Source organism: Mustelus asterias, chromosome 5 (genome assembly GCF_964213995.1).
Source record: "Mustelus asterias chromosome 5, sMusAst1.hap1.1, whole genome shotgun sequence".
Taxonomy (NCBI): domain Eukaryota; kingdom Metazoa; phylum Chordata; class Chondrichthyes; order Carcharhiniformes; family Triakidae; genus Mustelus; species Mustelus asterias.
In genome coordinates, this window is record NC_135805.1 from 46,492,700 (window position 1) to 46,514,773 (window position 22,074).

General features: G+C 41.5%; 1 protein-coding gene across 1 annotated transcript in view; it reads right to left on the reverse strand.

The window, feature by feature from the left end:
* Window positions 1-676: 676 nt before the first annotated feature.
* Window positions 677-22,074, reverse strand: part of rngtt (RNA guanylyltransferase and 5'-phosphatase) — a 377,232-nt gene continuing 355,834 nt past the window's right edge. The window contains exons 15-16 of the mRNA XM_078212481.1: window positions 19,410-19,533; window positions 677-1,881 (exon numbers count right to left, since the gene is read on the reverse strand). Of these exons, the coding sequence (XP_078068607.1) occupies window positions 1,718-1,881; window positions 19,410-19,533 (288 nt within the window). The 3' untranslated portion in view covers window positions 677-1,717. The remainder of the gene's footprint in view (window positions 1,882-19,409; window positions 19,534-22,074) is intronic.

A 22,074-nucleotide genomic window follows, 5' to 3' on the forward strand; every position in this document is an offset into this window, starting at 1 on the left:
TTTATATTAATATTTACATATTGAAGAAAAGCAACCTGATTAAGGTAAGACTATTTGGAAAGACAGAACCTTTTACTTACAGCCAACCTAGGTTGGAATGTAAAACACAAAATATTAAACAAATCTTTAAAAAGAAAATCAATAACAGAATCTAGTATCCTCTAACGATAGACTCAGTCCTATGGAAACACCTTCACCAGGTTTCTTCCCGTAGCAGCTCTTTCACCAGAAAGATGACAGTGTGATTCTCTGAGCAATGGAAGGGAAATTCAAAGTTGATAAAAACTCAGGGCAAAACACAACGTCAGATCTCAGGGCATGTTTCTTATCCATTTTTATTGAGGAAATGGAAACCAGGCAATGCATGGGCAGGATTTTCAAATTGTATTTTAAACAAGCCTCTTGTATTTTTTTATTTTGTACGGTTAAACACATCCATAAAATAATTGACCTTTGCTAATTTGCTGGAATATAGAACTCCCTGAAGTAAATTTATTTTAATTTCCCTGAAAGTTTCAATGATTTAAAATACCTTTTCAGTTAATTAAATTTTAAAAAGGCAAATTGCTTCAAGTGTGTGCTTTTTGGATAGGTTACAGTGATAGTCTAAATGCAGTCTGGCAGGCAGGTGCTATACACAACGGCTGTAACAAAAATAAGGGACCTTACAAACAAGCTCAAAACATTGTTCTTTTTTTTAATTAACAGACAAAAAAAAGATGCAACAAAGTTCTTCTAAAAATTACATAATCCAACACATTCCATTATAAGCAGGTAGAAGGTGCTGCATTTTACTTATTGCAATTGTTTACATCAAGTCCCCTACGTTTAAAAGAGAAAACATGAAACTTAGACCCAGCCAAAGGGGAGTGGGGGGGGGGGGGCAGCACTCAGGCTGACAAGCCTACTTTTTAAATTAAAGCAAATACGTGTGTGTGTGTGTGTGTGTGTCTGCGTGAGTGTGTGTCTGCGTGTGTGTGTGTCTGCGTGTGTGTGTGTGTGTGTGTGTGTGTGTGTAGGAGTTGCGGTGGGGAGATGTTGTGGGAGGAGGGGAGAAAAGATTTGGGAAATCTTATTCAGTTAATGGAAGGTTGGTTCACTCACCACACTTTAGTATGGTCTTAGTGCACAAAATAAATCTATTTAATATAATTATTTCATTTTGAGGTCTGCATAGTCTGTCTATTAAAACTATCAAGTACATTAAATTTAAAAAATAAAAACTAGAAAAGTGTATGATAATTTAGTCTCCACCTTATATCTAGAACAGACTGCAAAAAATTGAGGGTGAGCAAAATAGCTCCACTGCACTGAGTACTTTGAATCAATTGATCTAGACTGTGAAAAACAAAAAAAAGCATGATTTTCTCCATAGAAGAAATATTTATATATTTGTAGTCTCTTGCAAATATAAAATAGGGACTAAAGGTTGCAGTGTAGTAACAAAAGAAGAGCCCACAAACGACTTCTGAAATATGAAGATCTATTATTTTTAAAGAAAATGAATAAAAGCTGTTCCTAATGAGTAATGATTTTTACATTGTACAGTTTGTTTAAATCAGAGAGAAATATCTAATGATGTTAAAGGCAATGTCAACATATCCCCTTCCACCAACTCGCCCAGAGAGTTTTGATATCAGTCTATACAGACCTGCAGAAACAATGACACTGTATTTGAAACCTTTTTACAGAGATGCAATGTCTACAAATCTGCTGCTTACAAAGCATGGTTTGGTCGCTTCGGAGGGGGCGGTGGCATTAGTTCAGAGTCCATATCCAGAGACTTTTTCCTTGGTTCTCTCTGGGATTGCATCTGATTCCTTTCAATGAATTCAAACAGGAATTCTTTTGTAACTGGATTAGTGATACTGCCGCAGACAGCTGGAAAGAGAAAGTGGCAATCAGAATGAGATGCGAAGGGTTTAATTCTTCAATGTGTCACTACTGCATCACAATCACATACCTGAGTGAATTGGGATATTTGCAATTATCTAATTCCAAGTTACACTCAGGACTTAAGTCCACAGACTGCTTGGACTTTTAAAAATGTGTTAGTACTGTACTTCAAAAATTATAATTGCTTCAGTTTCATTGCGAGTCCTGTGCTAACAGACAGAAAAATAAACTGTAGCTTAGAAGTTTATTTATTAGTGTCACAAGTAGGCTTCAGCAATGAAGTTACTGTGAAAATCCCCGAGTGAAATGTCTTCATTCATAAAAACATGGTTAAATAAAATACACTCTGAATTTCCAGCGATTATAATCTATGCAGTCTACATTTTATGTATAAACATTTGTGTTTTGCTTTGCTTATGCTGACACACAATTTCATAAATTTATGTTCAACATTGAAACTTATATGACTGGCTGGAATGAACTGTGCTCCAGCTGCAGCTACAGAGGTGCAAGGTATTTTATTTTTAGAAAATACTGGAAATGCTGTCTGTTGAGTATTTCCAGCATTTTCTGTTTGTATTTCAGATTTTCAGTATTAGCAGTATTTTGCTTTTGTGCTGAAAAGTATTTCATCCCCGTGTGCATTTGAATAACTTCCTTGTAAATAAAATGTCCTGGTAACAGAAGACAAGGTGAGGTGCAGACACCAGGTCTGATCAATTTACAGCTGCAGAAAGAGGGTCTAATTTGGGAAATTTTGCCCAGTTGCTAGTACATAATATATTCTCTTTGCAATAGAAAATGGTTGTCCTATTAAAAGTTCTTAGGTTAGAAAGCCTTCTTTTTTTGCCATTTTCCTAAGATTATGTACTTAAAAATTCTGTATAAAAATATTGCAAAGACAATTTATTCGATTCGAATGAATCTTTAGCTGATTCTTTGTGATATTTCTGTGATGTTTCCACAGTCTTTTTGTTGATGGACTCTTGTTTATGAACTGCCATCTTATAAAATACTTGCAACTCTGGCGAGAACTCCCCCATCTGAGAATCAAATAGCCTGTTTGCAGGCTTTGTCGACATGATAATAAAAAGGAATCTGAACTCTAGATTTCAGAATACCAGCTGCCCCCCAAGTATGCATCTCTTGTCCCTTTTATTTGGATTTGAATTTTTTTTTAAGCATTAAGTGATTTATATACTGTTTAAGCTGCATCCTCAGAGAGTTCGGCTTCACATCAATACCAAGGTATTGGAACTTCTATTTGGTGCAAAGTCACATAAAGCATATTTGGGCAAGACATGCAAGATCACCATCAGGATAGTTATTCGCATGGCTTCAGTTTTATACCTGCTAGAACTGCTCCAATGACAATGTCAACGCTGGGATTACACCATGATTGAAGTTCATAATTGATGCATAAAATTACAAAATTCTATAGCAGTGAAGTAATGTATTACAATTACAGAAAAATGAACACTTCTTTAAAAATAAAATTACACTCATTTTGGTGTTTGTGGATTTCAATGTTAAAATTTTATTCAGCGGTGTGTGAAAGTATTCAACTTTGCAGTGTAGAAAAAGCATTTAACCTTTTGGGTTGGCTCTTTGAAACCGACACAATTAGTCCGAGTCACCTGTCTCTGCCCAACTATTGGCCAAGTGATGGAAGGCGTCTTCAATAATGTAAGAAAGCAACCTCTGCAACACTAATAGCCAGTTGATTGACACTCAGTTTGGTTTCTGCTGGAAATACTTAGTTCCGTAACTTGACACAGTCTTAATCCAGGCACGACCATGTGCTGGAAGTCAGTGGCTGCCTTCAACACCAAGACAGCATTTGACCAAATAAAGCAGCAAGACATCCTAGCAAAACTGAGATCAATATAGAAGTGGGGGTTGAGTGGAAAACCCTCCAATTATTAGGATTTTATTTGAGTCAAAGCAAGTTGGTTGTGATTGCTGAAGGTCAATGATCACAGGCTAGGACATTTGTTGAAGGAGTTCTTCAGGATAGAATCCACATAATAACATTCCTCAGTTGTATCATCAATGACACCCTCAGCAACATAAGGGCAGGAGTGGATCAATCCTACAATATCCAGTAACATCCACAATTCCTTTGGCAATGAAGCAGTCCATGCCAGTGGATAGTAGGACCTTGTTAGCATTGGCTGACCAGTGATAAGTACCATTTGCCTCACGTGAGTGTGAGGCAATGACCACACCTCCAAGACAGGTCGAACCACCCTCTTACTTTAGATGACCCACGTCAGTTAAAAGCACCCTCAAGATGGATTCTTTTTATCTTCTTTGAGAATTAGGACATTTTAGGTGAGGCCAACAATTGCCCTGAAGGTGATTAGAGGCTTTCACATGGTACAGTTAGTAGGACCTTGTCAGCATTGACTGACAAGTGAAATTTACCATTTGCCCCATGCATGATGATTCAGGTCAAAGCGGTGCACTTGACTGACATCTCTCCACCTTAAAAAATATTCATTCCCTTCACTATTTGTGCACAGTGACAGCAGTTTGTACCACCTTCAAAATACACCCCAGCAACTTGCCAAGGTTCCTTCAACAGCCAACTTCCAAACCACAGCCCTTTACCACCGAGATGGGCATGAACAGCAGATGGGTTGGAACACCACCACTTGCAAGTCATTCAACATCCCGACTCGAACCTATGCAGCCATTCCTTATTACTTTGGGTGTATCTGCACCACAAGGATGGCAGCAAATCAAGAAGGTGGCTCGCCACTACCTTCTCAAGGACAATTAAGGATGGGCAATAAATGCTAGCCTTGCCAGCAATGCCCACAGGATTACAGAGAAAAACTCCCTGTACTCTAGTGAAACAATGTGCCTCTGCCTTCAACCTTGCAAAACAAACACTGACTTCACCACTGTAACATTTTTCGCACCAACTAACCATTGAGATTGTCAACTTAATGCTAAGTTACACTGAATTGATGGTAGTTTCATGCTGTCGGTCTTTGGCTGCAATGAAATAAGTCCAGCCAGGTTTAAAAAGGCACAATGGGGAAAACAAGTTAATTCAAAGGAGGTCCACCAATAATTAGTGGCTTAATTGGTGTTTTTATTTCAGCAGTGGTAATCATATCCTTGTTAAAAAATGTAGTTGAGCAGTAATACTCTTAAAAGTGCAATTACTTCAAATTACCAGCTCCATTTTGAAGAAAGCAGGAGGTAACATTAAACGTCTGCCCAAAAATCACCCTTGCAAACAATTAACACACCAAATAATCTACTAAATATAGCTGGGTCTTAAACAAACTACATTCAACAACTGAGCAGATATGAGTCACCATTCCGAAGTCAAGGAATTGCATCTTTACGAAAAGAACTGTGCTCACACAGGGGACGGCAGCAACAGTTACTTGCAGATTTATTTACCTTGAACAACTCATCCATTTCCAAACATACTTTGCCTATATCTATGACTCATAGCCACAGAACAGCAAACTAGTAACATAGACTTTCAGGCTGTGTTGGATGCTGCATTCATTATCTTAGTGCTTCACCCCACATAAATACACCTTTGAAATTGGTTAAAACAATGGATGGAGTGGTCTGAGAACTATAATTTTATCAGCAAGAATACTCATCAAACATGACTGATTACTTTTGCACACTGGACTGAGGAGATGGCAGTAAGTAATTGAATCAAATAAAGGAAAAGATAAAAATAATAAAAGTCAGAAAAATGATACTCATTAACCTTTTTGCTCACTTAATTATGATTCAAATCGAATGCACTTAGTCAAACTGATTTCTTCATTTCTGGACTTGATGCTGACATTAGAATGCAGAGAAAAAATGATGAAATGAAAAGAAGTGCATGGAATGCAATGTGACAACTGATAAAATGAATATTTTGAGGTTACTTTCTGCACTCAAGCTCTTCTCTTATTTTGAAAACTAAAATTATTCATGAAGTTATGTGCCAAAAATGATACATTTTAAACAAAGAAAGTATGGTGCATTCTGGAAACACGGGCAATCAATTTACTGGTTCCAGATAATTAGCAACTCAATATTCCAATTTGCGTTTTAGTGCGTGTCCTTCAGGGCTTTTCAGGGCCATCTCAGCTCCAGGAGAATCAGGGGGCACAGGCGAGTGTAGTGGCCATCACTAAGGAGAAGGTTCTGGGGAAACTGAAAGGTCTGAAGGTGGATAAACCACCTGGACCGGATGGAATACACCCCAGGGTTCTGAAAGAGAATAGCTGAGGAAATTGGTGGTGATCTTTCAGAAATCACTGGAGGCAGGGAGGGTACCAGAGGACTGGAAAGTAGCTAATGTAACACTGCTGTTTAAGAAGGGAGGGAGGCAGCAAATGGGAAATTATAGGCCGGTTAGCTTGACTTCAGTCATTGGTAAGATCTTAGAGTCGATTATTAAAGATGAGATCACGGAGTACTTGGAAGTGCATGACAAAATAGGACTGAGTCAGCATAGCTTCATCAAGGAGAAGTCATGTCTGACAAATCTATTAGAATTCTTTGAGGAGGTAACAAGGAAGTTAGATAAAGGAGAACCAGTGGAGGTGATTTATTTAGATTTCCAAAAGGCCTTTGACAAGGTGCTGCATAGGAGACTGTTAAATAAGTTAAGAGCCCATGGTGTTAAGAGTAAGATCCTGGCATGTATAGAGGATTGGCTGACTGGCAGAAGGCAGAGAGTGAGGATAAAGGGGTCTTTTTCAGGATGGTGACTAGTGGTGTGCCTCAGGGGTCAGTGCTGGGACCACAACTTTTCACAATGGGGCGGCACGGTAGCACAGTGGTTGGCACTGCTGCTTCACAGCTCCAGGGACCTGGGTTCGATTCCCGGCTTGGGTCACTGTCTGTGTGGAGTTTGCACATTCTCCTCATGTCTGCGTGGGTTTCCTCCGGGTGCTTTGGTTTCCTCCCACAGTCCAAAGATGTGCGGGTTAGGTTGATTGGCCAGGTTAAAAATTGCCCCTTAGAGTCCTGAGATGCGTATGTTAGAGGGATTAACGGGTAAATATGTGGGGGTAGGGCCTGGGTGGGATTGTGGTCGGTGCAGACTCGATGGGCCGAATGGCCTCCTTCTGCACTGTAGGGTTTCTATGACTCTATGAATATACATTAACGATTTGGAAGAAGGAACTGAAGGCACTGTTGCTAAGTTTGCAGTTGATACAAAGATATGTAGAGGGACAGGTAGTATTGAGGAAGCAGGGGGGCTGCAGAAGGACTTGGACAAAGGAGAGTGGGCAAAGAAGTGGCAGATGGAATACAATATGGAAAAATGTGAGGTTATGCACTTTGGAAGGAGGAATGGAGGCATAGACTATTTTCTAAATGGAAAAATGCATAGGAAATCAGAAATGCAAAGGGACTTGGGAGTCCTGATTCTCTTAAGGTTAACGTGCAAGTTCAGTCAGCAGTTAGGAAGGCAAATGCAATGTTAGTGTTCATGTCGAGAGGGCTAGAATACAAGAGCAGGGATGTGCTTCTGAAGCTGTATAAGGCTCTGGTCAGACCCCATTTGGAGTATTGTGAGCAGTTTTGGGCCCCGTATCTAAGGAAGGATGCACTGGCCTTGGAAAGGATCCAGAGGATGTTCACAAGAATGATCCCTGGAATGAAGAGCTTGTCGTATGAGGGACGGTTAAGGACTCTGGGTCTGTACGGAGTTTAGAAGGATAAGGGGGGGTATCTTATTGAAACTTACAGGATACTGCGAGGCCTGGATAAAGTGGATGTGGAGAGGATGTTTCCACTAGTAGGAAAAACTAGAACCAGAGGACACAACCTCAGACTAAAGGGATGATCCTTTAAAACAGAGATGAGGAGGAATTTCTTCAGCCAGAGAGTGGTAAATCTGTGGAACTCTTTGCCGCAGAAGGCTGTGGAGGCCAGGTCATTGAGTGTCTTTAAGACAGAGATAGATAGGTTCTTGATTAATAAGAGGATCAGGGGTTATGGGTAAAGGCAGGAGAATAGGGATGAGAAAAAAAAATCAGCCATGATTGAATGGCGGAGCAGACTCGATGGGCCGAGTGGCCTAATTCTGCTCCTATGTCTTATGGTCTTACCTTTTCTTTATTTACAGGAATAAAGGAGAGTAAACTTTTGAGGATCTCGAGTAAGGGCAAAAAAAATGACCGTAGTGATAGACCAAAGCAGTCTCCAAAGCCTCAAGGATGGGAGATGACAGAGAAAGGTGTCAGAACAGATAGAAGATTAAGGGAAAAGGCAGCAATGGTAATTAGAATATAAAGTGAAAATGGTTGCGAGGAGTATGAATAGGCTAGGATCTTGTATGCAAATATATAAAGCTTTAGAAATAAATTGGGAAGCTGGAGGTATTAATTAAAACAGTTGTTCGTGATATTGCAACCTGATCTCATCTGATTTTCTTCAACCGCAGACAGCATGATCAGAAAACAAAGTTCTTGGGTGCAAAAATTTTAGGAGAGATTGCACAGATATTCTGTCTGGGTAGTATTAAACAATAAGAAGGGATTTGTTGCTATGCTAGGAGTACGCTGTATAGTAAAAAAAATAAATTATCAATGTGGCTTGTAGACTTGCACTGGTTACTAATCTAAAATACAGGAGCGTGTGGTCAAAATAGGAAAAGATTTTCTTGGGATATATCTAGCAGTATGTTCTTGGAATATATGTAGCATGTGCATGTGAAACTTGCAGTATTAGATTAGGCTAACAAGTAGGAGCAAGTAAGTGAGTCGACTCTTGGTGAACATCTTGGAATAACTTGAGTTCATATTTAAATAGTAAAAGACAATGAGGAGGGTGCTCAGTAGAATGCACATCTCTGCCAAGGATCAGAGGGTTGTGGTGGTGTGAGTCAGAGACTTGGTGCAGATGCGTTGGAGGCATGGGGCAGATGGCATCAGAGACATGGGGCAGGTAGGGTTGGAGATGGGGTTGGAGATTTGGGGCAGATGGGATTGGAGATTTGGGACAGATGGCATGGAGTTGGGGGGGGGGCATTGGAGAGCTGGGTTTGGGGCTGTCTGACGGACTATGTTGGGGTGGGTTCAAGAGTCGGGGTGGTCTCAGAGGGTCCGCGGGCAGTAGGAGGGTCAGGATTGGGAAGGGAAATTGGAGGGTCCAGTGGGATGGGGGAGGAGGGAGTCCAGAGTCCATGTATCAGGGTGGGGAGGCCGAGGATTGGTAGTAGGAGTCCGAGGGTTGGATGTTTGAGGGTCAGGAGCGGGCAGATCAAGGGGTTCAGGGAATCCAAGAATCAGTGTCGGGTAGGACAGGAATCTAAAGGTCCAAGGGGATGCCAGAGGGCCAGCAGGGGTGTCAGAAGGCCTGGGTGAGTCAGAGCACCTGAGTTGGGGGAAATCTGATGGTTGGGGTGAGGGAGGTGAGCCCGAGGGTTGGAATGGACTGGTGGGGGAGGGGGAAGGATGTCAGGGAGCCCAAGTGTGGAGGTGGGAGTGGGTGGATGGGGGCTGGGGTCAGTTGGGGAGTCAGATGGCGGGGGTGGGGGGGGGGGGGGCTGGGGCTCGGGCTGGAAGTCAGTAGGTTGGCAGGTAGTCAGGGGTTGGGGGAAAGGGAAATCAGAGGGCTGGAGGTTGGCGGTCAGGGGGCTGAGGTCACGTGTAGGAGTCAGAGGATGGCGGACGGGAAGTTGGAAGGTAGGGGGTTGCATGGAGGAATCTAACTTAGATTTGGGTCAGTATTTTCCAGTCGGCGAGTGTGACCGATCGCCAGGGTGGAAGTGGTTGTGGTGTCCGCTTCTGTCCGTGAGCGCTAAGAGAACGTGATTTCACGCTGGCCGGCCAATTAAGGATCGGCCACCAAGAAACGTGCTCATATTGCTTCAGAAAGAACTTTGACTGCCCAGTGAACAACCCAAATGTCCTGATCACGCCAGTTCATCATTGTGATGAAGTTTGTTACACAGATTTATGATCCAAGCAGGCGATTGCAAAGAGTAATGTTTACGTTCAGTGCTGATTCTTTCAATTCTAACATTTTGGTTTCATGATCAATTATTCTTCTTTACATTTCCTTTTTTCTTTCACCTTGCTAAATCAGTTCTGACATTCAAACCTTTGTGCTGACATCCAGTCAAACTTTCAAGATGCTATGGTGCATCCTTATAGACACAACGTAGATACAGATTTATCCTGCCAGCAGCACAAAGCACCCGAGGAGTCCTTATGGGATGCCATCAATATGAGTAAAGTAAACATCCTGGGGCTATCAAGAGAGGACAGAAAATTGACACGGATGAACACTGAGCAGTTGGCTGAGAAACATGCCAAAATCATTCTAACCAACAGTAGCAAGTAGATTGAGGTTCTTTGCTGTAAATACATACCTCGAACATATTTGGGCCTTTTATCCCACCTTGGATTAGGAATGGTGAAAAAAAAAGTGAATGCCACCTGGTCAATAAGCCCGTGCAACAAGTGCAAAAGTTTTAGAGTCACATGAAATTTGGGACAATTTCATGTTTAATTGCGTTTTTAATTGCCAGTGGGCACACTTCCGACTTCTGTGCCCACCCTCTGACCGTAATATCGTGCAAAGCGTCAGGATGCACGTCGAACATCTTCTTGTGCGATTTCCATAGAATCCCTACAGTGCAGGAGGCGGCCATTTGGCCCATCAAGTATATACCGACTCTCTGAAAGAGCACCTTACCCCGGCCCACCTCCCCCACCCCATCCCCGTAACTGCACACATTTACCATGCCTAATCCACCTAAGCTGCACATCTTTGGACTTTCATGCGAGATTGGATCAGGCATATGTCTGCTCAAGCTCCGTAAAAAAGTGGCCATGGATATTTCTTTGAAGGGTCCTGGGGAACAGAGGAATTGAACACTGGAAGTTGAAATTTCCCGGGTAATTCCTGTGGATTGTTGGCCACGATTCTCACATCCCGCTGCAGGCCAGGAGATTCGCTCATTGGCCGATTCATGGGGCTCGTGCATGCGTTCCCGCTGTGATAGCGTCTCCCAGCATGGGATTTCCGGCGGCGTCAGCTCCGTGCCAGAAATCAGCGGGAGGAGGCGCCAAGACCATTTAAACAGTCTTTTAAATACAACTTAAATTTCATTAGCAGGCCCAGGACTGAAGTCTCCGGGCCCTCTAGCATCCCTCCCCCTGCCAGAGTGGCTCATGCCAGTGAGGTTTACAGCAGCTCCCCAGTAACGGGAACTGGTGGCTCGACACTGCTGGAGTGAAGTGGGGAGGCAATCAGTGCCCCCCCCTCCCCCCCCCCCCGGGACAGGCAGCAGGGGATGCCCCCCTGCATTGGCACCCTGGCACTGCCAGTCTGGGCCCCCTGGTACTGCCCAAGGGACAAAGTGCCAATGCTCAGGGGGCACCTTGGCACTGCCCATTGGCCCATAGGCCTGCCCTGATGCCCAATCAGTGGGGGTGAGGTGTTCTGCTGCCACTCTACAGGCAGGATCGGTGGGGAAAAGAGGGAGGGCTGTGAGTGGCGTGGAGAGCCGGCAATGCAGAGATTACCGACCTTGGCACTGACAGATCAGCACATGAGCAGTGACCTGCTCAGCGCTATGCTGCCGGCCTCCCAGGTGGGAATAGGCCCCGCCCCTTATATTTAATAATATTCACGTTAGTGACCTCTGCAGTGCACAGAGTGTGGGAGATTCTTCTCTGAACTCCCAGTGAAAACAACGTGTATTACTCCAGTTTTCACGTGAATTCAACGCTTAGAAATTTTTTGGGAGAATTCCAGCCCTTGTGTTGGGATTTATGAAAAAATTCCATAGTACATCTTCTGCAGTACATCTGTTCTCTGACTATCCAGAGACCGGAGGTTCTGGGCAGTTTAAAAATGACGTGAATAAGGCGCAGGAAGAATACATTCCAAATGGGAGTAAAGTGGGGTTATATAAAAAACAGTAATGTCATAGCCAAGTAGAAGTTAGAGCAAAACTACAATTTAAAATGATACACACTGCAAATACTGGGAAGATGAATAGAAGAAAAGTATGACAATTATAACCTAAATCCAGATGGCAGCAGAGAGAGAGGTGGGAAAAGTATGAGAGAAAAATGGCAGTCAACATTAAAGGAAATAAGTAAAAGGAGAATCAAAGTAAGTGTGGGATCACTTAGGGCTGAAGGAGGTTTTCTTGCACTTGACAGTACAAAATGATGGAATTACATTAATATCTTGGATCAGCTTTTACACAAGGTGATAAATTAGGACTGTAGGAGAACCCGAAGTGAATGAGCAGAACAGCCATGTTCTGTTCTGTTAAAGTTTATTTATTAGTGTCACAAGTAGACTTTACATTAACATTGCAATGAAGTTACTGTGAAAATCCCCTAGTCACCACACTCTGGCGCCTGAGGGAGAATTTAGCATGGCAATGCACCTAACCAGCATGTTTTTTTGACTGTGGAAGGAAACCGGAGCACTCAGAGAAAATCCACGCAGACACGGGGAGAACGTGCAGACTCGGCACAGAGAGTGATCCTGGGAATCGAACCCGGGTCCCTGGCACTGTGAGGCAGCAGTGCTAACCCACTGTGCCACCATGCCAGCCAATACTGATGAACACAGTATTTAGTGGGAGTGAGAATAGAAAACTCAAGCCCTAACTGGTCTGCATCCCAAAATATTGAAGGTGTGGGGAAGAAGTAATACACTAATCACAGTGTTTCAAACATTTTGCATTGGTGATAAGCAAGGTTTCCCGATAACACTGCAAAAATAGTCGTAACTTCTAGATTTTCTGTAGTAGCATATTTGTGAAAAAAACAAAAGGAATCATATTTTAAATGATAAACTATTAGTAAAGTGAAGAACAGAGAAGTGCAGGGATACAGACACATATTTCTTTAAAGTTAAGACAATGTATAGACAAGGTAGTAGAATTTGGAGTTTTATATGGGGGTATGAATACATGGCAGTGATGTTGAATTGGCAATAATATTAATTGGGCTACAGAATATGGCCTGCAGTTCTGGCAACTGATTATGTTAAAAGGGTAGAATTTATAAAGCCTCTTATAAGATCTCGGGGCCACTGAAAGCATTTTACACCCAATAAAGATTCACTTGAGTGTAGTTACTGTTGTAATGTAGGAAGTGTGGCAGCCAATTTGTGCACAATAAGCTGCCATGAATGGCAAAGTGATTCGGACCAGATAGTGTTTTTTCTAATAACACTGGTAATTGTCAGCTTGGACACTGGAGAGAACTCCCCTGCTCATCTCAGAATTGTGCCAAGAGAACTCTTAAATTCACTGAGGTAACTGGCAGGGTCTTGATCCCTTCTGAAAAATGGCATTTCCAATAGTGAAGTCACCCCTCCATACTGCACTGGGGCTGTCAGCTTGGATCTTATGCTTTGGACTGAGCCCTGAACTCACGGCCCCCTGACTCAGAGATGAGAATGGTTCCCACTGAGTCATATGAAAGTTGGAGGAATTAATGAAGAAAGCTTTTAGCAAACGTTATGTTCGGGTTTTCAAAATTATAAACGTTTTTGAGAGGGCAAATATCAATTGATGGGTTCAACTGACTGGCACATTGGTACAAAGGGAACCCAATATTATTGTTGGAAGAATTCAGGGATGACAAGATATTTCTTTCATACAGAGCGAAATTAGAAAACTAAAATGCTGACCAGAAGTAGCTTTTGAAATGGAGATTTTAACCTCAATTAACCTCAATTAAAATGGAATTGAGTGAAGTCTGCGTAATGGAAGACTATAAAAAGATAAGGAGAAAGGGCAAGGAAAAGCAGACAGCTCCAGTTGAAATGGTAACACCAACACCGGATAGCCTCCTTCTATGCAATAAATTCTAAAATTACATTCCCTGCTGGTTTATCAGCAATTTTTCTAAGCGCACTGTGGATCCGCTTTGTTTTTAGGCGTCTCACACTGGCACCATCAGCCATCAACTTAACTTTAGTTTCCGGTTCTTATAAACTACATTTTGTTAGCTGCTGTATTACCAAGGAACTGAGGCAAGGTGGAGCTGGCAGGTAGCCAGATTGAACGGCAGAGCTCAATTTAGATCCCCAGGAGAGCCATTACGGGTGATAATTTAACATAGCAGAGAGCAAGCAATTAGCTTCAAATGAATGTTAAATTCAGATCCTGCTGCTTATAATCAGATTTATAGCTGCGATTGCAATCAAACCCAAGATGGCTCCTCCATAGTTGATTGTTCTGATGTTTGCTCTTCACTGTTAACCAGTGATGGATGAATTCACCTGCTCAATTGATGGATGAGTCTGAGTTACAGCGAGTGCACTGATGGGAGGAGAGCTCTATCCTGGTTGCATATATGTGGCATGTATCATATTGAAAGACAATTGGGTAGATGAGTCTGCCAGGAGCTCAGCAGTGGAGTGTGCAATCTCAAATTCCTTCAAATCCACCTGTCAGGCTCTCGCCCACACTCTTGAGGTCATCGAACTGCAAATACATTTCATCCAGTCATGACCACTGTAGTTATGATCAGTGAGATCTTCGGCAAATTCTGGTTAGCAGAAGAACCTCAAAAATGGCTTCCAATTGAGAGGGGGATATCACTCACTAAAATTGGCAGGGCTACTTCTGCCTTTGCCAAAATGAAGCAGAAATCTGGTAGGAAAGAGGGGGTAGTCTTCAAACAAAAGTCGCTACATATTAAGCCTTTGTCCCCATCGTTTCATAATATGGATCAGAGTTGTGGATCTGCTCCTCCTATCACAAACAGCATGACCATTCCCATCTGCCCATCAATGGCATCAAGTGACAGTATGAAGGTACTGATGTGTCCAAGTGGAACTGAGGCCACAATTGTTCCACTGGTGATCAGTTGTAGGTGGAACAGTCTTTGGTGGGACCGTCACAGGGTCCAAAACCCAGAGGATATCTGCCAAGGGCATCTGAGTGGGGATGTGAGCAGCCTGCCTCTACCTCTGCTGAAGCCACAGAGGTTGCATCATGCAGAAGAGTAACGATTTGTAGCTGCACAATACCAAATCAGTAATTTTAATTTTTGAGTCACACAAATACTTTTTCTTTTTCTCGTCTTGGTTGCTTCCTGGCAACTCTTCCTCTTGTGATGAATGGTAGAACACGGATTAATGGTGGACAATTAGCAGGCTGACTGTGAACAAGGTGTTTTGTTGACAGAACTGCTTTGTGTTAGGGGAATGAGGTGAGGCAGTGGGAAGTGGTTGTCAGAAGAGTGGACTGGTGGAACCCCACAATAATGAACGTATCCTGGTGACAATCTATGCTGTTGCTCCTCCTCTTCCTCTCATCATCCATCATTATGCCATGTTCCTCCTGCAGGTCCAAAAGCAATCCTAGTTTTCTGATGTTCTTATGGGCAATATTTCTTCTAAGATGTGTGGGCATGTAACAGGAATGTGTAGTGCATTGAAATGAACAGGTCGTGCACAACCTTGTAATTATTTCAAGAGAAATCATCAGTATAACTTAATTATGATTTATAAAATATAATCTGTTTATAGCCAAAATAAATAAAGTTCAGACAAGTTTGTAGCCCATCTAGTAGAAAGAAAACTTAGAGGGAATGTTGTTTATGGGATTTTGCTGTGTATAAATTCGCTGCTGCATTTCCTACATCACAGCAATAACGACACTTAAAAAATACTGCATTAGCTGTAAAACACTTTTGAGATGTCCTCAAATCACGAAAGAGGCTTATACAACTGCAAGTCATCTGTTTATTGAGAATGAAGGTTTGCCTTTTTTCTTGTCTTTATGTGGCATTGTTAACAAGGAATAATTGAAATCCACGATGAAGAATCCCACAAATCTTACACATATCTTATAAGTTTTTGTGAACACCATTTCTAATTTTTTGACCAATTTATCATATCAAAACATGCCATTTGAACATTCCAAAGAAATATATTATTTATTAGCTCTCCTCCATCTTTCTCTCACCAGATCTTCCAATTGGATTGTTGCTGCTGGAGGGTGGAACCTCCATTTACCCTAAATGTTGCCCATGATGTGAAAAGAGTTGGCCCTGGGGTTTCTGCTAGATCTCCAACATCAAGTTCCGCAGCATGATTTTTTGGGCCCCCTTATTAAGAGGGCAGTATTAAAATATCATGGGTAATGTTATTGACTGTTGTGCTAGCCTTAGAAATATGGACGATAGGAGCAGGAGGAGGCCATTTGGCCCTTCAAGTCTGCTCCACCATTCATTACGATCATGGCTGATCGCCCAACTCCCATAACCTGCTTTTTCCCCATAACCTTTGATCCCATTCGCCCCAAGTGCTATATCTAGCCGCCTCTTGAATATATTCAATGTTTTGGCATCAACTACTTCCTATGGTAATGAATTCTTGCTTTACCTATGCTCATCTTTACCCAGGCCCATTTCCCCCCCAACCCCCTGCCATTCTGGACACTGCCACGAAGCCAAGGATTTTTGACCAGATAGTTTTAAAAGTGCCTCAGTCTCTGTCATTTCCCCACTGACGTGGGCTGCAACACTTCATGATTGGTAACAAATTAATGCTCGTAACTAGAAACTGCTCTTTTTTTTGGAAAGCAGTTTGACAGTCTGTTCGGTGAAAGCAAATACATTAGCCAACTCGGAGGTACAGTGACAACTAAAATGACAGTGACAAATTATAACTCAGTAAAACAAGTAATCTTTTCTGGACACATGATATCAGTGTGCAGTGAACTGCATAATATGATTGTATCTTTCCTTTCTTGAACAGTAGCAACATATTTAATTTAAGCAGGATCCTGAGGAACCCCAGTGATGATTAGGCTCTTAGACATAGTTAGAAAAAGGAACGCAGGGTAGTAAATGTCACCATCCTTTCGCAAATCAAGCAGTAACAAAGAATTATCATTAACATCCTTTTGTTCTTCTTTACTCTATTTTTGTCTGTTTTCGATTATATTTGTGTTTGAACAGTGAACACAGTGAACAAAAGGCAGTAACCTAGTGATTATCTGAGCTGCTGCTCTCTCATATTGTTACATTTGGCAACACCTACAATATTATCTACACTTATTGTTCAAAGAACCGAAAAAAACAACGGAAATTTTAAAATGTTTTAAGCATTGGTTATCCATTTGATTTGGAAAACAGCGGGGGGGTTTTTTTAATGTCCAAAACACGTGAGAAGAAACGCTAATTCAATATTGTCCGTTTTGCATGCCTGCCCAGGATCAATTTCATAGAATAGAATCATAGAATCCCTACAGTGCAGAAGGAGGCCATTCGGCCCATCGAGTCTGCACCGACATCAATCCCACCCAGGCCCTACCCCCATTTAGTTACCCTGCTAATCCCTCTAACCTATCACATCCCGGGACACTAAGGGTTAATTTAGCATGTCCAATCAACCTAACCTGTACGTCTTTGGAGTGTGGGAGGAAACCGGAGCCCTGGAGGAAACCCCGCAGACATGGGGAGAATGTGCAAACTCCACACAAACAGTGACGCAAGCTGGGAATCGAACCCGCGTTCCTGGAGCTTTGAGGCAGCAGTGCTAACCACTGTGCCGCCCCTATATCCTCAATACATCTACATAATTATTTCTGCTTCCTTAACTTGAGTTGCTCGGCATTATTTTTCTTCCCACTTGTTGGACTTGGGCTCCATGGACATTACCATTCCTCTAATACTTTCTCCACAATCGCCTAGGTGGCAAATACCAGCAAGCTAATTGACTATGGAAGGCATCAAAGCCCAGCTTATCATGTTTGTTGTCCTTTGAACAAACACAGTCTTGAATTTCACAGGATACAATCTGAAGGAAGCAATTTCTCCTGTTCCTAATCCAGAGGTGGTGAGGAAAACTGTACAACATGCGCTGCTGCACTCTCTGAGATAAACTAACTAAGGTTTAGGGATTAATTTTGAGACTTTTGGTTATTTGCTTCCACACCCAACCATGTGGTGAAGAAAGCAACATGAATAAAACAAGAGATGTGTTTCAGCTAGCGATTGGTTATCACTCACATCTGCTCAGAAGCTGCAATTTCACTTCCTTTGGGATATTTTATGCAAAGCTGTGATGTTCAGGAGGCAAATCATGCCACACAGAGCAAGAGTAAACATTTGTGGAGATTTCCACAGAATGTTAAGCTGCACAGAATCTGCCGTAAGTATGAATGCCTACGCAATGTAATTGGCATTCCACCTACAAGCCAATAATTGAAAACAATAAAGTCAGGGATCTGAATAAGATATATTTATTCAGTTTCTACACCATAAAATAATAGGGTTAAGTGGTTAACAGGGTATATTTAATGTTTCTTAGTACTTTGGTTCCCTTGAATCTGGAGGCAGTGTGAACCATTTATTAACTTCTTGTGTACATTTAGAATATTTATATTTTGAATATTTTCTTAGTTTCTTTCTTGAAGTCCTTTACCAATGTTAATAAGATAGAAAAGAAAATCATGTAAATGCTGTTTACACAATACATTGAAAACTGCAGAATCCAATACAAAATAAAATGGGATAGTTACATGCATGTGTGAAGGACAGAACACCTTGGGGGGAAGGAACCCTGCTGCCCAGAGGCATGGGGCTGTGATGATGATGATAGCTATACAGGGGAATTTCTAAGTTAGCAACAACGGTTTGCAATTTTAAAAAAAGGATCCAAAATGTTTCAAGTGAGGAACAAATAGTAAGGTACTGGTGGGAGAAGATGAGGGTATGACTGATATGATGATAGCGAGGTCAGTGTCAAAAGGGTTGAATAGTGTTTTATTGCAGTGAAACAGTACATCAGGTTGAGACTACAACTTTGGAAAGCAGTCCTGAGAATTTGTGCAGTCAATGTCTCCTACCTCAAGTTGACCAATTTTATCTACGATTGCCGAGATATTAAACCAATTGGTAGAGGCACAGATAGTCAGCATCAGGCATAGTTTATGCATTATTCATTCAAACTAGTATTTAGGTATATATATTATCCACATTTGTATGGTGATAGTGAGACTGGTGACACTTGTACCATCTATGGACTTGGTTTGGCAAATTACTCCAGTTTGTGTATTACTGGCATGTGTGTGTGTAGTCAGTAGGAAGCTACGCAGACTTGCAGTTGGTCCTGAGAGGCTGAGAGGCACCGCCACAGGTTGCTGGCCCAGGCAAGGCCTTAAAATGTTACAGTGCACACATGTAACCAGAACATTTAGCATCTGTAATTGCTATATGAGGTATAGTATGTCTGGCATACAATTTGAACTGGTCATCTCAAATTGCATTGTCCACTGTGGTCAAATATTTGTTTCAATAGCTCTCCCGCAACACTATACTAGGTCTGCTGTAAGGTCACATTCCAAATGTCACCATGATTCTTTGAGCTTAATAGATACATGACATTTTGAAAGAGAAATAGCTTCATTAATTAGAAATTAATGTGATATAAGGGGACCATTTAATGATAAATTATTTTACATGTAGCATGAATTGTTTAATGCCATTTTCTTTAGATGATTAGCCCACTTGGAATTTTTCAGAACTGCTTACCCATCGCTGTGTCATAGGAATTTGGGAAGCTCTTGTCTACTCTTTCTCGCATAATGACCCAGCTGTTGTTCTCAAACTTGCATTCAATGATCTTGTTATCGTATATTCTCAGTTCTTTGTTCACCTAAAATACAAACACAAATGAGAAACAAGAAAATGTTTACAAGGAACAAGTTATGAATAAAGTTCTCACAAAATCAGTGAGTTTCCATTCCATTTCCAAGATAAGCACAAGATACTTAATATGTGGAAAATAGGTCCGTTTTTACGCAAATATCTAATCACATTGCAACTAGGTATCATAGGTATGATCAATACAGACATCACAATATAAAATATGTACAAAGGAACATAGGAAATAGGAGCCAAGAGAAGGTCATTCTGCCCCTCAAATTCACTCTTGACATTCAACTAGATCATGGCTGATCTTCTACTCAATAGCTATCTTCCAATATTTGTACCATTTAAGGACTTAGCATTGTAAATTATGAAACAATAGAGTATTGCAAATAAATTTATCCCACAGATATTAAAAAGACCTTTATTATTAAATGTTATAAATGCTACTTCTTTAAAAATAAATGAGGTAAATGGCTCAGAATAACTAGCTTTTCATCTCCTCACTATGCTGGAGAAGTACATAATCTTTACTCAGCACATCTGATGGACGACATTAGAGGAATCACCATGTGGTGACCTAATGCCACATATTCACATCTAATCAACGCTGCAGTACAGCACATTGGAACGCTAACTCATTGCATCACTCTAATCACGACATCTCTTTAAAATCAAAATTATGAACTATTCTACTGAGTGTATTTGTCTAAGCAATCATTGTTCATGATTTCATTACGATAATTGGAGGAATATTAGAGGAAAGAGGCAAATTAGCAATTTATACAATCATTAATCCACAATGCTTCAATCCTATGTAATTGTTTATTTTAAACATGTCAATAATAGGTCCCAGTAATCATCACTGCTGTGATCACTAATTACCTGTCTGCAAAATCTAGGGATATTGTAACTATGGCCTGCTGACAATATCAGAACTCAAACAGGGGCAATCTGGTTCATAATTCGCAGGTATTTAAGTTCTGAGATTTCATTTCATATTGTATTTCAAATTTTGTAGGCTAGATGGATTGTTGCCTTACTGATTGTTAAATCATAAACTAGAACATCTGTTGAAAATCTGCAGCTTGAGATACATCAAACTAACAGAAACAGTTACGTGGTCACTTATAGATTCTATGGTGTGCACCTTGCTTGTTTATCCTTTAAGGTGAAGATGGTCATCTACAACATTTGTGATGTTTGGTAAGGTTCTGGTGGGTATGTAGGTGATGGTTCTGCTGCAAATAGACTAGGAAACCGCAGGCGATTGAGTTGTGGACGATTGCTGAATTGGGATTTCTTGTCCTTGCGTTTTCTCTCTGCCTCTAATATGCACTTGTTCTCAAAGGAGGCCGCAGCATTTTTAAAATTTGGTTGCACCAGGATTAGCAATCTTGGGTGAGTTTCTCCCAGGAATCAAATTTGAGTGAAGTCTTCAATATCCTTGTAACTCTTCCTTTAACTGCCTTGAAGGGGCTTGCAGCTCCGAAAGCTTGTGTGGTTTTTGCTACCAAATAAACCTGTTGGACTTTCACCTGGTGTTGTTAAACTTCTTACTGTGTTTACCCCAGTCCAACGCCGGCATCTCCACATCATGACTACCATCGACACCGCAAACTGCTGGCTCCAAGTGGAGAGGATCTCCAAGAGAAGGGGCTTGCAGCTCCGAAAGCTTGTGTGGCTTTTGCTACCAAATAAACCTGTTGGACTTTAACCTGGTGTTGTTAAACTTCTTATTGAAAGCGTACCCCAGACTTGAGCTCTGCCAACAAAACAAATTTTGTTTTGGTAAGTGAGTGTCAACTATTCTGGCTGCATGACCAGCCCAACTCAGTTGTGACTGTCTCAATATAGTGCGGATGCTTGGCATGCCAGTTCAGGTGAGTGCCTCACTGTCTGGTCTATTGTTCTGCCATCTGATCTTCAGGAGCTTCTGAAGGCAGCACAAGTGAAAGTGGTTAATTTTTTGACATGTCACTGGTAAATACTTCAAGTATGAACATGTGTAGAGCAGAGTGGGCAGAACTACTGCCCTACAGAATTTCAGTTTGGTTGGCAGATCTTTCACTCCCGGACTGATGTTTGAAGTCTGCTGAAGGCAACACTTTGACAACTCTTGCATGTGTCTCATTGTCAATGTTGACAGCTTGAAAGAGTGCGCTGCCAAGATAAGTGAACTTAAACACTGCAAATAGATTCTGTCGTGGACTGAAACCTTGGGCTCGAAAGGGATTTCCTGGAGCAAGCTGGGACATTACTTTAGTTTTTTTTCCCCACTGATCATAGGATCAAACTTCTCTCATAAATCGGAAAATGAGACCACGCTAGATTCAATGTTCAGTTCTGAACTGGCAGCTGTCATGAGCAATCAGGAAATTGCAAACTATGTCCTTACAGACCTTGGTTTTTGCCTGGAGTCACATCAGACTGAGCTTCCTGTCCATACGATATCTAATATTGACGCCAGAACGACCATCATGGGAGGTACTGGAGAGCATAGGGGATTAAAAACGTGGAGTGGTATGCTAGTTACATTACTGGGAAT